Source organism: Podarcis muralis, chromosome 4 (assembly GCF_964188315.1).
Source record: "Podarcis muralis chromosome 4, rPodMur119.hap1.1, whole genome shotgun sequence".
Classification (NCBI taxonomy): Eukaryota; Metazoa; Chordata; class Lepidosauria; order Squamata; family Lacertidae; genus Podarcis; species Podarcis muralis.
In genome coordinates this window covers 65,490,769-65,506,384 of record NC_135658.1, presented here as the reverse complement: position 1 = coordinate 65,506,384, position 15,616 = coordinate 65,490,769, and the positions used below count along the sequence as shown (strand labels likewise).

Sequence of the window (15,616 nt, the reverse complement as noted above, 5' to 3'; positions counted from 1 at the left end):
TTACACATGCAACTCCTTCCAAGTAAACCTATGTGATGCCACATCTTTATTTTTAATCCTTCCTCAAACCCTTTAAGTCCTGATTCCCTACTGAAACCAAGCCTAAGTAACTGTAACTGAACCGAAAGCATATTCTTCCGGTTACCTGCACCTTCCTCCCTTGCTCTCTATCTTTCCCCCACACAAATTTTAAGGGTTTTTGGGGGTTTTTTTGCTTGTTACTGTCAGGGCCGCCTCAGGTCCCAGCTCACAAGAGACCAACGCCAAGTCCACTTCATTTACAAAAGTCTTTATTGAAGTACATTGTTTGTTCCACAGCCGAGGCGCGCAGCCCCACGTCTGTTACACTTAGACCGCTGAAGTCCCCTCTGAATCAGTCCCGCCTCCACACCAGTTTAAGAGGCTTCTGCTGGTCCACCTCTTCCTGTCCTTCCTTTTCCGCAGGGTCTTTCTGCCCCCCTGGGTTCCTTCCCTCCTGCTTTCCCCTGACGCTGAGTCCCCAGACGCCTGCTCCCCCCTCCTCCGTGCTTTGGGACCAGGCTCCTCCTCCGGGCTCTCCGCATTTCCGCGCGCCTCCACATTTGAACTTGGCGCGCGTTCGCTACCTCTGACCTTCCTCTTGACAGCTACACTACTCTCTGTACTACTCTCCGCCCCTTCCGGCAGGACGTCTTGCCCCGATCTCCTTCCCCTCTCTGCTTCCTGCTCTGCTTTGTCTGTCACACTGGGAACTCCACCCTCTTCACTCCGTTCCGGCGGGGAAGCCGGCCCCGATCTCCAACTCCCACTCGGGGTTTCCCTGCTGCTCCCCTGCTCCTGACGAGTCCCCCCTGTGGCTCCCCTTGGCCTGACCAGGGGCGCCCCCTTTTGGGAATCCTCCGATTCACTTGAAAGACTCATGGAAACCCTCAAGTCATTGTCATCCTCCTCCTCCTCGTTCCGGGATTCTTCCCCCTCGCTCTCAGTCTCCTCCCTCATCTGTGCCTCTCTCCCTGAACCCCTGACAGTTACTATTTAAAGTGCAGTGCATTTTGAAGGTGCTGTATTAATATGAATAAGAAATTAATATAGGTAAGGCATGTAAACAAACTGTAAAGTGCGACAAGACACAAGGATAGAGGTTATAATGCACTGTAAACTGTACACAACGCTGACTCTGAAATTTAGCAATCCCAAATTGAGCCAGTCTTGCGCCATCTTGTATGAAATGGTGCTATTAATTTAAGCCAATAAAAGGTTACAAATGAAAATGCATTATTCATGAAACAGCCTATCTCCCGTACACATACATAGTAAACATTCATCATGATATTCGCAATCTAGCATAGAGTATTGTTCCAACATCAAGCACTGAAGTAATGCTTGCCTTCATAGGAACAAAATAAAAAGTGAGGATTCATGTACTGAGCCTAAGATTTATTGGTTTACGGTAACGTCTACTGATTTTATCGTGCATGCTATTTTTTATTCAGCTGAACACATTTAAAATGGCTTGCTGCTTTTTAAGTACCACAATCACATATTTTTCATAGGGTTATGGTATCACAGAATTATTTGGAATTTTATGCACAATATATTCTGCCCAACCACTCCCCTCTTAGATAGCAAAGAATCCCACAGGCCATATAAAACGTTCTACATGTATGCTGACGTTCTTGTCACTGTTACAAGACAACTGTTACAGACAATGTTACTGAATCTTCCTTGGATTGTCTATTATTATTATTATTATTATTATTATTATTATTATTATTATTATTATTATTAGTATACTGCCCTTCATCTGAAGATCACAGCAGTTCACAACATAAAAATACAAAATAAGAACACATACATCCACTGAACAAACAATGGAGTACTTTTCTAAGCATATGAGTGCTACTTACTTCTCCAACCACCTCTATGATATCTCCAACCTTCAACTCTAGTTCATCTTCATTCTGAGGCATATAACTGAAAGCCACCTGACATCTTCTCCGCCTATTTCGATCACCTACATGAAAAGTTAAAAACATTATTAATTATAACATTCGTACTTAAACTATCAACTGCACTACAAAGTAGTTTGCTATGCTGCCCTTTCTCAACACATGTCTGAAAATTACAGGAAACCTAGAGCACTACAGCAATAACAAATGCAGTATGTTTACTGAGTATGAGCTTCACAAACTTCAGGGAAAAGGAGACGGGTGACGATGGGGTAGAGAGAGGAGTGTCCTAGTCACAGCTAGACCTCCCATGCGGCAAGGTGGGGAGGTCGTCTAAGGCAGGTTTGGGGTGAAGGAGTACGCTGCTCACCACCCTTGTTTCCCACATAGGTGCATCCTCCCCTCTGCCCCACCTCCTCCACTTTTGCTGAAGGTATGCTCTGCCACAGAAGGTAGTGGGTGTGCCTGTGGCAGAAGACCGTGGCGTGATGGCGGCAGGGTGAGCCCACAGCAGAGGAGACTGCAGCGGAAGTGGGTTTAGGGAAGAGAGATTGGTTCAGTCGCACTGGGCATGGAGCCTTAGGGACTCTGCAGGCGACGCTGTAACTACGGTGTTGAATGGAAGGCAAGGGGGCCAAATTTTGATGTCCCACAGGGCACAGCTGAAATTTGAGGCACCAAGGTCTACCACAACTTCAGCAGGTGGAGGGGGAGGTTGCTCTAAGCGACCATAGCGCCATCTTCCTCCAACTTATAGAATGTGACTATATGCAATGTGGAGCAAAAACCTACAAATGGTTCCAAGCTGAAGACTGTTGCCTTCTATGATTTGGAAGGTGACAGAGTGCAGGCAGAGCTGACACTCATCTCTACAGTACATTCTACACTCTTCTTCATGTGTCTACTTTACCTTTTTGGAATTTCTGAAGAGGGCTGTGGTTATCTTAATTTCACTAAGAGAGCTATACTCTACTGCCTCCTTGCCCAAGATTTTCAACTCCAAAAAAGTTACTGACTTTTGTAAAAGAAACAAATGTCAGTTTAACTACTAGGTTTTATGAAAGCATCCATTCAATTATGCGAAATAGCCCGCTTCTCTACTCCACTTGCAAGTAAACATGAACTTTTTATTTAACCTTCTATTTTATTTAACCTCCTATTCAAATTAGGTATTCTCTTAGTGAATGAAATTATTTTTCGTTGAATTATAGAGCAAGTTCCTCCTCAGCTAGAAGTGTGTAGGTCACACGCATGTGGGGCTCTAATTGCCACCTAACCTATGACATTCCTGAAAGAGCTCTCAGAATAAAAGCAAACAACAGTTACTGACGCAGCGGCACAGGTCAGCTCAGCATGTCAGTTTATACCGCTAACCATTCTGAAGAAAACACTCACCAGGAAGAACTTTCAATTGCACTCCTCATGTTAAATTCTTATTATTACTTTTGATGGCAGCAGAACAATTGCTACAATCAAAAGGTAACCCTACCATACAAAAGGGGTGTTTTTTATACTGCTTTGTTATTTGATGATTAACCCAACCCTTTGAACTGTGCCAGCAAAAGCAAGCCATGAAAGAAGTGACACAAAAGTCCAGGTATAAAAATCACTGGCTTAATATTATTAGCTAGGTCAGGTATCCAAAAAAGTGTGAGAAATAAGAGTATTAACCTGTCCTTTTTATATGGCCCTGTAGTAAATATTTGAGGGTGGTACAAGCAACATCCACACCGCTGGGGTTCCAGAATGCTGACAAAAACAAATTTGATGCATTTTGGTGCAAAGACCCATTTCTACCCACAACAAAGAAGGGGGGAGAGAGAGCGGGGGGGGGGGAGAGGGGAGACAGAAGTGAACAGCAAGGATTGTCCCTCTGTGATCCACCCATTGAGAATCAACAGAGACCTGATATTGGTGAGTTCAGCCTTAGAATTAGGGATGAAAGAGGAATTAGTTTGGTCTGCTTTTCAAAGCTGACGGGCCTGACACTTCTGAACCAGCTTGTGGATTGGAACACAGCATTAATCATCATCATCATCATCATCATCTTTATGAAAAAAGATGTGTACAAATACAGGGTGAGTCTTTTAAAAGAGGCCCCGTGGATACAGAGTACACATGTTCCACTGGGCCTCTTTTAAAAATCTCATCTTGTATTACAGATAAATTCAACGGAAAGCACTGAGAAGTGTGTAGATTAGAAACTACAGTGGTACCTCAGGTTAAGTACTTAATTCGTTCCAGAGGTCTGTTCTTAACCTGAAACTGTTCTTAACCTGAAGCACCACTTTAGCTAATGGGGCCTCCCGCTGCTGCCGTGCCGCCAGAGCATGATTTCTGTTCTCATCCTGAAGCAAAGTTCTTAACCTGAAGCACTATTTCTGGGTTAGCGGAGTCTGTAACCTGAAGTGTCTGTAACCTGAAGCGTATGTACCTGATGTACCACTGTACTTATTTTACATAGAAAAACATGTACAGAATGCTTACAACATAAATGCCGACTTCTTATGTGCTCTTTCAGCATTAAAATGGGATGGAACAGACCTATCATTGAGTACCATTAAGGCTAAAGCGGGACATAAATAGCTGTTCAGTCCATCCCTTCTTTATGTTCATGTGCAGCTTATGTAGGCTAATGCCCAAATTCACTGTGCTATTTGGCTGGCTGCCTGTTGACAGAACTGGAAAGAAATTTTACCAAGCCTGCAGATCGGTGGTGCTTTTGCTGATCGCTAGAGCTGTCAGCGGGACGCGGGCGGCGCTGTGGGTTAAACCACAGAGCCTAGGACTTGCTGATCAGAAGGTCGGCGGTTAGAATCCCTGCGACGGGGTGAGCTCCCGTTGTTCGGTCCCTGCTCCTGCCAACCTAGCAGTTCGAAAGCACGCAGTACAAGTAGATAAACAGGTACCACTCCGGTGGGAAGGTAAACGGCGTTTCCGTGCGCTGCTCTGGTTCGCCAGAAGCGGCTTAGTCATGCTGGCCACATGACCCGGAAGCTGTACGCCAGCTCCCTTGGCCAATAAAGTGAAATGAGTGCGGTAGCCCCAGAGTCGGGCATGACTGGACCTAATGGTCAGGGGTCCCCTTTACCTTTTAGAGCTGTCAGCAGGGCATTAGCCAGAGAGGACAGTGGGTGGGTGAGCGTGATCTCATTGCAACCCCTGATGTGGGGTCTCTTAAGGGCCTCAGGAGTTTGGAGATAAAGATCTGTTCATTGAGGGCTGGCTACCAGATGCATCCACACAATTGTGACTCTCGACAGCATAGAGGACTTTGCATCATCATTTGCCATAAAGCCATTCTTCCTCTCAGGTTTATGCAGCATGCTTCTTTAGGGAGCAATATTTATACAAAAATGATATAAGCAGTACATAAATGTTGTGGAATATTTTCAAATCAGTTTGGTGTGTTCCAAAACTACCTCTCCTTTACTCCCTGTTGTGGAAACGAATATGTTTGTTCAGATTTGGTCTAATGTTTTCTTTATTGCTATTAACAAATAATTGGATCTTATAACATTCATTCAAATAACATTTTTTAAAATTAATATAATGTAAATCATATTAAATATTCTAATCTTAAAATGTTATATATTTAGCAATCCTGTAAAATGTTACATTTTATCCTACAATAGTAATCATTTCCCCATGCATACTGAAATATTCAAACCAAATCAAAATGTGTTTTAAGAAAACTGTTGAAAATATGTAAGTAATTTAATTCTATTACTTCTGCACTATGCTAGTAGGTCTCCTTGGAAACTAGACCTTGTCTCTATAAGCTGTATATTTGAAGAGCTGGTTTTGCTTCCAGCAAAGAAAATTTGCATAGATACCAAAATGAGTCAAACACAGTTGAAAAAATATATGATGAAAACACTTATTGGAAGGGCATGATAAATCAATTTAATTAGTATTTTAATTTTTTTAGTCCTAAGTACCGTATTTTTCGCTCTATAACACGCTCCCAACCATAACACGCACATAGTTTTTAGAGGAGGAAAACAAGAAAAAAAATATTCTAAACAAAACAGTGGATGTATGATTTTTGTGGTTCATGCTGTGGCCACAGACATGTGATCTAACGATGAGTTTGGGGTAGCCCAATGCAAAAATCCTGAGGATCCATGTGGATCCGTGCTTTGTAACCACGTGAATGAAGGAACTGTCAGTAATGTATGGTATCTCCAATACAGTGATGAAGGAAGAGGGGGGGAGCTCACACTTGTCCTAGGCAAAGCAGCCAACTCCTATAGGCCTAGGTGCCTTCACCCCCTCCATTAAATATTTGAGGGAGTCATCCTCCCCCCATGCTGATGGGCATTGCCATTCATATAAGGTACCAGTGTGCATGCACTTTGTCTTGAGATCATTGCAGTCTGTGAGATGGGGCTTACCTGTACCTGCCCCCCCCCCAATATTTTATTGAAATTGGAAGAGGGAGGGAGGGAGGGAAGAGAGATGGAGAGCTCACATTTGTCCTAGGCAAAGCAGCTAACTCCTATGGGCCTAGGTGCCTTCACCCCCCCCATTAAATATTTGAGGGAGTCATCCCCCATCCCCCATTGTGGTATGTGAGTGGGGCTTACCTGGCTGTCTCCCCAATATTTTTTGAAGCTGGAAGAGGGAGGGAGGGAGGGAGGGAGGGAGGGAGGGAAGGAAGAGAGAGGGGGAACTCACATTTGTGCAGCTGCCTTGCCTCGAACTGAAGCAAAAAGAGGAGGAGATGCAGGGACACGAGCCTTGTAAGCTGCTTTGTTTGAATTTACCGGTGAGGTGCTGGGGGAGGGACGGAAGGGGATGCCCTCTTTGTCCCTCCTTCCAGCTCATTGTAAAGAAAGCAGAGTAAGAGCCACTTACATGTGTGTAAGGGAGAGCCATAGAGCAGGCAGACACTGAGAAAAAGAGGCTGTCTCCCTTCTCCCACCTTGGCTTTTACAGCTGCAGGCAGCTCTTGCCGGCTTCCAAGCTGCCTCCCTTCTCCCACCTCGCTAAAAAGCCATAGAGCAGGCAGACAGGAGGGAGAGAGGCTGTCTCCTGACACTCAGCTGTTGCTCAGCTGTTGCCGGCTTCTCAGGGAGCCAAGCGGAGGAAAAGAGGCTGCCGAACAGCCAGCAAGAGCGGCTCCTCCTGCCTGCATTCGCTCCATAACACGCACACACATTTCCCTTTACTTTTTAAGGGGGAAAAACTGCGTGTTATGGTGCGAAAAATACGGTAGTTATCCCTGAACATTTCAATTTCCCCACTGTATTTGAAGCAGGGGTGTAAATTTAAGGGGTAGATCAATCAAGCCAAAGTTTTAGTTGGTTCATTAATGTGAGGCAGTTTTAATCAATGGGGCTTTAATCTGCTCCTGTCTCAAACAATGGAAAAAAGTATACATTAAAATGGTAACCTTCCTTCTAAGAATTTGGAAATCATCAAATAGCTAAATATTTCATCTCTTTTACAGAAATTAATACACGTATGTGGGGGGAAGGCAACTGTTTTATGATCTTATTTTACATACCAAAAGAAGCCTTATGAAGTTCCCATTCTTTAAATTGGTTCTCATGAATTCTCCCATGTCATTGTATTCAGTGTTGCAAAGCCCCAGATATAGGCCGTGAGTATTTTTTCTTATCCAATATTTAGCACAGGTCATTCATGGTTGCTAAAATAATATAGACAAGTAATACCTGCTTATTTGTTCAAAGTACATACATTTATTTTAGGAACTGTGGAAGGATCAGTGTTTTTGAAATGGTTGAACCTATTAAGGTTTTGGTAACATGCAAATGTACTTATAATCTAACTAATTGAGAAGCTTTGGAATCAATCCCTACAGAGAAATAGGTCTGGAAAAGTTGCTAATTTTTCCAAGGGGGGGAAAAAATGCTAAAATGCTATTTTCCAAAAATCTAACTAGAGTTCAAACTAAGGTTTTCATGACTCTGCCTCCAAAGGAATCGTGCCTAAACATACAGCCTTCTGTTATGTTTTTTAGGTAATTAGATTTGCTAATAATATGTAGGTCAGCCTTGCTACTAATTCCTGAAATGGGAGTTTGCCTGGCCCATCATATTCTTCCTAATCTCCCTCCTTCTTTATCACCAACTCCAATAGATGTGGGAGCCCAAGAGAAGCAGGGGTAAGCATTTCTTTTCCACTGTAGTGACAGGCTATACACATGGCTCTGTCTTCTTCATAATGTCTTATGGGAGAAGGGATACTGAATTGCTTGTGCACAGTGGGAGCATGTCACAGCTCTCTTTTCTGATGCATATACAACTGGCTCAGCGCTGCCTTTAGGCAGTGGGGTTGGGCTCAATTGTCCTTTGGGACCATTCCAGCAATTTCATTCTATGAATAAAACAACACCCTTTGCCTCTTGATTTATAGTCTTACACACCCAATGCATTTCCTGCCTGCCAAGCTTGACTTTTTTCCCCTCGCGGTACATAATCATTTCAAGTAAAAGGTTTCAAGATTATGTATTTGTTATCTTCCAATTACATTGTCATGTATTTTTCACGCCACACTGCAAGTTATCTGCTGCGCAGTGACACTACAGCCTGGCCTACAGATGCTTCAGGATGAGCAGAAAAACGCCTAAAATTTTGACATCTGCTGGCATCATTCACATGCTTTTAGGCATATGAATCTGTAATCATTAATTCTTGGATGTCACTGTTAGGAGTCTAATTTAGTTTGCCATTCAGAAAAATTCTCAAGACACCAACAAAAATGAGTATATAAGGTCACCTGTTACATTTCTTAATCTCATCTTTTACAGCTCGAAGAACTGTTACACCATTTTGTGTCAAAAGTAAGAGTTGGAAAGACCACTTGGAGAGAGGTGTTTTACTTCTTGTGTAAGCTTAATGATTTAATTACATGTACATTAAAAAGTAAATCGTGATACAGGCGGCAATCATTTTAGGCATGTCCAAATGAACTGCGACAGCCAACTTGCGGGTCCTTTTGGAACCTGAAGAGGGCGTAATGAGGGAGGAGTGGGGCATAATGGGGTAGGGCACGCTTATACACTCCGCTGATGCATGCAGGGGTCAGGTACGGAACCCCTGCGCAAAATGGCCACCACCTGTATAAGTTATCCAAATATCTCTCCCTCCCCACACACAGAAAATTCTGCAGGAATCTAGAAAAATGTTCTTTGTGGGGGGAAATGGCAGGTTTCAAATATTTGAAGAAGATAGATGGAGACTACAGAAACTGTAAAGAAAAACACAGTATCAAACTAGGTGGCTTTGAAATGGGAAACCTATCAATAATAAAGAGCAAAAGGGAAAAAGAGAAAATCCTGAATGTGAATAGATGGCAATGATTCTGGAGTGAACAAGAGTCCAGCTCTTTGTTTTGGGGATCTTCCTGGTCATTTACAGCCATTTGGCACCACCACCCTTTTAGTTAGAACATGTCTTGTAAAATGCCAAAAATTACCCCTATTCCACAGATGGAGAGCCCTCCAGATGTTATTGTACACCAACTCCCATCAGTCCCAGCTAGCATGGTCAATAGTTAGATATCCCCTTTCAGGTGTGCAGTTTATGCAGCCGAGGGTGGATTTATCTAATCTGCTTTACCTAACTCTTGTCAAACAGATAACATACGTGGATTTGAAGAATTAGGTGCATGCTAGAGAAGGATTCTTCAGCACAAGTTAGCATATATTCTTCTGTGTAGCCTCTTGAGACAGAGTTTGGCATAGGCAACTAAAGGCATAATGGCGGGGGGGAGGGGGGGCAAAGAAACAAACAACATGGCTTGTTCTAAAATTGGATTAGTATAATGCGGAGTTTTGGAGCCATTATTGTTAACATAGCTCTTTCACCTTTGGAGAAAATCTGGATTATAAATGTATTAATAAATAAAAATAAATCTAAGTACCATTATGCAATCCAATCACAAAAAATGATTCTTACTTAAAAGAAGTGCACTATTAAACTTTTCTTGGAAGTCAATTTGCAGAGCTTTGACAGAAATTCATATCTATTTAAAAATTCACCCTTGATAACCCTAGATATCCGTATTTGGATTTTTTTTAAAGTATAACTGTCTGCTACAAAGATAGCATGCAAGTCTTTAAGTAATTCACCAGCTTATTTTAGAAAGCAGCTGTAGAAAAACATTGTCACCAGATAACACACTTCAGCACTGTACTGTCTCCAAAGGAGAGACATGAATTTCTTAGCCAAAAAAAATCTACATAAATAATCTATGAGTTCAATCAGGATCCAACTGCTATTCGAGTTTTTATCTGTGTCAAAGAATAACATGTGCTTAATGTATTATACTACAATGAAGATATCATTAATTACCATGGCAGACACTGACAGACCCAGACAAATGTATAGTATAAATCATCTCTGTCTAAGTCAGTAATTGAGAACTCAACCAATTGTGGCACTTGGATAAAAACTGCAGCTCTTACAAGCTTGTCATGGGCACACCAGTTAGGAAGCTTTATTATCATTTCTCTCAAACAAGAAAGTAACAGCAGCCTCCTAACTCCACCCAGACACAACTAAGTCTAGTGCTACCCGAGGACATAACTATATACAGTCATAACTTAGTTTTCGAACAGAATGCGTTCCAGAAGTCCGTTCGACTTCTGAAACATTTGAAAACAAAGGCGTGACTTCCGATTGGCTGCAGGAGCATCCTGAAGCCAATCAGAAGTTGCAGAAGACACGCCAGACGTTCAGCTTCCGAAGCAGTTCACAAACTGGAACACCTACTTCCAGGCTTTGCGACGTTCGAGTTCTGAGTTGTTCGTGAACTAAGCTGTTCGAAAACCAAGGTGCGACTGCAATGAGACTGTCCTCAGATAGTTCTCTTTTTTTTACAACTCTTATTATTCAGTTGAGACAAGGCAAAAGTTGGGCCTATGGGCAGATGTCCTTCAAGTCTAATCCTCCCTCTTTGATCGCAGACTAAAAGTTGAAAAGACCAAAAAACAAACATGCTCCAAAACCTATTCACTCCTCAGAGGCCATGTGAGGAGGGGCATGTGTGCAACAAAGCCCTGCCTTTTATAATGACTTGGAGGAAGATTTCACTAAAATTGGGAAGGAACACAGTACAGTGGTACCTCAGGTTAAGAACTTAATTCATTCTGGAGGTCCGTTCTTAACCTGAAACTGTTCTTAACCTGAGGTACCACTTTAGCTAATGGGGCCTCCCTCTGCCGCCGCGTGATTTCTGTTCTCATCCTGAAGCAAAATTCTTAACCCGAGGTACTATTTCTGGGTTAGCAGAGTCTGTAACCTGAAGCATCTGTAACCCAATGTACCACTGTATTGGGCTTACAGCCTCACTTTCCCCTACCCCCTCTTGCAATGTCTGAATGTTTCCATGTAGGAGTGAAAACTGCTCAGACACTCAATTAATGCAAACCAAACACTACACAATGAAGCAAGCGAACCTACTAACCTTATCATTGCAGTAATGGAACATAAAGAAAGACGATGTCGTGGCCAAGAGCTAAGGAATCATGCAAAAGAACTCTGGACTATTTGAGCAGCAGCTTTGCATATCACAGGGCAAAATAGCTTTTGAAACTGAGGGGTTACAAGGACAATTAATATCCTGCTGTTCAAAATCAATAGTTCCTTGGGCATGCATATACCCTCTTTAGATCCTATTCATTATCTGTAGATATATATCTATAAGGAGTATCTATAAGATGACCTATAGAATTAGGAGTCAGGAGAAAGGCATTTTGTTGTATAACTAAACTACATTTGTAGCCTACAGAAGTGCTAGTTTAATGCCATTCACTTCAGTTAGCACATACTCTCACATGAACAATAAAATTCTCATTAGATTACCAAGCACCTAAGTGATTCCGAACTGCTTAAATAAAATATTCTCTTTAGTACTGCGGGGGTGGGCAGAGAAAGCTGTATTCCCTGCCCTTACCCCTTACTCAATGAACTAAGAATATGGTTAAATACTTAATTAAAAGTTAACCCAAAATCACTTAAACAGATCAACAGATAATCTTTTTTCGTTGTGCAAGGGATATAAATAAATGAAAGCCTGTTATTAGTATATTCTTAAAAATCTCAAAAACATTTTCAGTTCACGACTGCAAACTATTTCATAGGGATTCAATAGCAAGTTATTTATATTGCCTTCCTCCTTAGCAACACATAACAGCAGTTGTTTAACATCTCATTTTTTTAAGGAACAGCTGATTTATCTCAAATGCAGTTTGAGAGAGCATATGACTAATATCTAAATACAAAATTGAGTATCTTTATATGCATTCTAATCATCAAAGAAAATACAGTCAATGACCAATTAATAGGCTTCTGAAAGATGAATATGCGTGCCGAACCCAGAGGTGACTGAAAATGTCACCAAACATGTTACAAAAAGGGCAATATGTCTAACAGATTATGTCCAGTTTAGACTCCATTAATTTTTGGAACAAAAAGTTAATGAAAATATTATATATCTATATCTATATTCCCTTAGGATTCTTTTGCTTTAATATAAGTAAGCAATTCTTAACTTTTTCTGTTAAACAGGATAAAGTAAGATATTGACTAAAAATACAGGACAAAATGTCCTGTCATTTATGAACATATTTTTTTTTTCGTTTTAAAGAATGAATTCTAAAAATATAGCATTCCAAAATGAATTGTTCTTCAATTGTTCAACAAATTGTTTTCAATCATGCATTTCCTTATTTTCCCCCCATGATACTCAGGAACCTTTAGGGGCCTCTAACAAGAGGAGAAAAATGCATTCTTTGGGATATAGCCAACTAATGCACCTTAGTAAATCATGTCCATTCAATCTGATAGGTCTGCTCTGAGTATGACTAATATTAGACACAGCCTTTTGACTCCACTAGGAATATTTTCATTCCTAAAAGTAGCAAACATTTTGGTATATGGATTAAAGGAAAAAACCTTTGTGTTTTTTTCAGAAGACTGAAGAAGCAAACTTCCTATTTCTATTTAGCAATATCTCACTATTTCTTTCCTCACAAACTATCATTTAAAGTATTCCATTTTATGTAGAAGATATAAATGCTCTGAAGGTTTTCTGTTTCAGCAATACAGATTATTTAGTTATGTTGATTTTATATTTATTTTTAATGATAATGGTTGTATGTATATTTGTTTTTTACTGATGTGTGACTTTTAGTCATGTTTTAAATACAATTTTATTTGAATACCACTGGGAGAATTTTCTGACTGAGCAGTTTAATTCCCCCCCTAAAAATATATATGAAGGTGTTATCCATAAAGAACAAAGCCTAGAACAGACAAGCTATCTACGCAAATACATATATAAGCAGAGTACTGCATTGTATTTGGCATCAAGATAAATGAATCATTATGACACAACATTGGGCTTTGTAAACCAATATAGCAGTGGTTTCATTATGTTATTGAACATCTGCCACTTAAAATTAACCATGAGGGAAGCAAATGGTTATGGAATACCTCAGGGCCATACAGAAATTAGACTATCCCTAAAAAAACAACTAAGAGGTGTGGGATTATCTGCACGGTCACCTTTTATCCAAACAAACTGCTTGGTGTAACATGCTGTAGCATACGCTAACACAGTAAAATGTGCATGTCCTGCACTCAGATCACTTGCATGCATTTAAATCTAAAGCAAGTTTCCAAATGACTTTAGAAAATCCTGGAAGTCTCATTCATAGTTAAACTAGCTTATTCTTCAGAACAGAGAAAGATAACCGTTACAACCAGTGTTTCCCCCCAGGGGGTACTCAAGGGCACGCAGTACCGGCACTGTTGTTGTTGTTGTTAAAAAGTGTGGCACTTACTGTACCAACTTCATGGTGAATACCAGCATGTATTTTTCTAGATAAAAAGCACTTGTTATAACTATTGTTCATAGAAAAGGAACAGCTTATTAGGAACTGGAATCAAAACATTTGCACAGTAATATATGATCATACGCTCAAGCTGGTTCAGAGAAAATGCTAAGCTAAACTATAGCTTAATATGAATGTGTGAGCATGAAGGGCCCCAGACAGGTTGACATAGCCCCTCTTCACATCTTACCACAAATGCAAACTTTTCCAGTAAAAAGACATTTTGCCTTGCTGTTCTAACCTGCATTCTCCATGATGCTCACTATACAGGAGAGAGAGAGAAAAAATTACTGTTCTACGGTAATTAGTGTACATGGTCTACCACAAGGGGGCAGCCACTGTGAAGGAGGAGGCCACATGACAATCCCCTAGCTCAGAGTTAGGATCAGCTTCAGAGCTTAGATACACAGACAAAAAGGGAGGAAAGCATATGTTGCCCAAGGGAAAAATAGTGGCTTCATCATAATTATTAAAAAATTGCTGAATTGGTATGCTGGATGTCATAAACCTGTACATTCCATTTTCAGAATAAATACATTTTTTTATCGCAAGTACATAAGATCAAATATATTACATGACTGAACACAATGCATTTGCCATTAATGGAGTAATCACCAATTGCTTCATGGGTTAGAAGGACGGCATAATTTGGATGTAGTGAAGATGTGATGACATAAACCAATTAAAAGTCACTTATTTTATTATTTAACAAGGAAATACAATTTGCGCGCGCTCTCTCTTATTTAGATTGTGGGTGTCATTTAAATGCTTTCATAAACAAACACCCTGGATTTTTATAATGCACGGTATAAATATGGGTTTAGGATTTTTAAAAAGTCAAACAGCAAAAGCTCAAATCTAAACAATATACAGGAATGTAACGGAAATGTCTCAATTTCTTTGGAACCTGTCTATAATGGTTGTTTTCTCCGCCCCACCTCCCCAATCCTATACATGTTTTATCAAATACATTGTGCCATATCATCCTTTCCTCCCTTCTGTCCCAGATACTGGATACCATTTTCACCTACCAAGAAACTGCCGCCTTTGGCTATAAATGGTTTCCCGTGTGTGTGCATTTATTCCCTCAGTTGGTTCTCTCTAACAAGCACCTTCCAGTCCACTGTCTCTCTCCACTGTAAACTACATGGCTGGCTGCTCCATGAATGGGCTGTTGGATTGACTTTTAGTTTCTTAGGCCAGTATGCATCTAAACAGTTCTGATAGCCCAGGCTATTTTTCCTGCTCCCTCTCCTCTCCCACAAGCTACCTAAATGTTCCCCAGGACAAATTTAGGGGATGCACAGGGAGAGGAGAGGGAAGTTCTGCTGCCACAGACAACAGTGCTTGAGCTGGAGGGACTTCTTGGCTGGATAGCACCCTTAGTGTCCTGACACAGGCATTTCAAGTTTAATCTCATCTCTCATGCAGCATTCACACTGGCCACAAGTCTGGTAAGAGAAAGTGATACACTTCTCCTTAACAGTTTCCTCATTGCAACTCATTACAGGAACAGAATGTAACGTGCCGGCTCTACAAAGATGAGATTGTTGATCTGTGTCTCTGGCTCTCATTCTCATCGCCATCATTTTATGCCTATAAATTACAATACATGTACAGGCAGAGCAGATGCTCCAGGGTACTGCTGCAAGTGACCTACCCTCGGGTTCAAAACAGGAAATGAAATTCCAAAAACTTTTCAAGCTCCTCTGTCTGTGTTCAGCACTGAAACACATTAACAGAAATCGAACCAAAGAATCATGGCCGTGTCAGGAATGCAGTATCCTTTAAATTCCTCCAAAAATGAAAAGACCTGCAA

General features: G+C 41.0%; 1 protein-coding gene across 5 annotated transcripts in view; it reads right to left on the bottom strand.

The window, feature by feature from the left end:
- The window catches only part of SH3KBP1 (SH3 domain containing kinase binding protein 1), a 135,731-nt gene that overhangs the window by 63,440 nt on the left and 56,675 nt on the right, over positions 1–15,616 (bottom strand). For all 5 annotated transcript variants that reach the window (XM_077927467.1, XM_077927468.1, XM_028727555.2 and 2 more), the window contains exon 4: positions 1,887–1,993. In XM_077927467.1, coding sequence (XP_077783593.1) covers positions 1,887–1,993 — 107 coding nt within the window. The remainder of the gene's footprint in view (positions 1–1,886; positions 1,994–15,616) is intronic.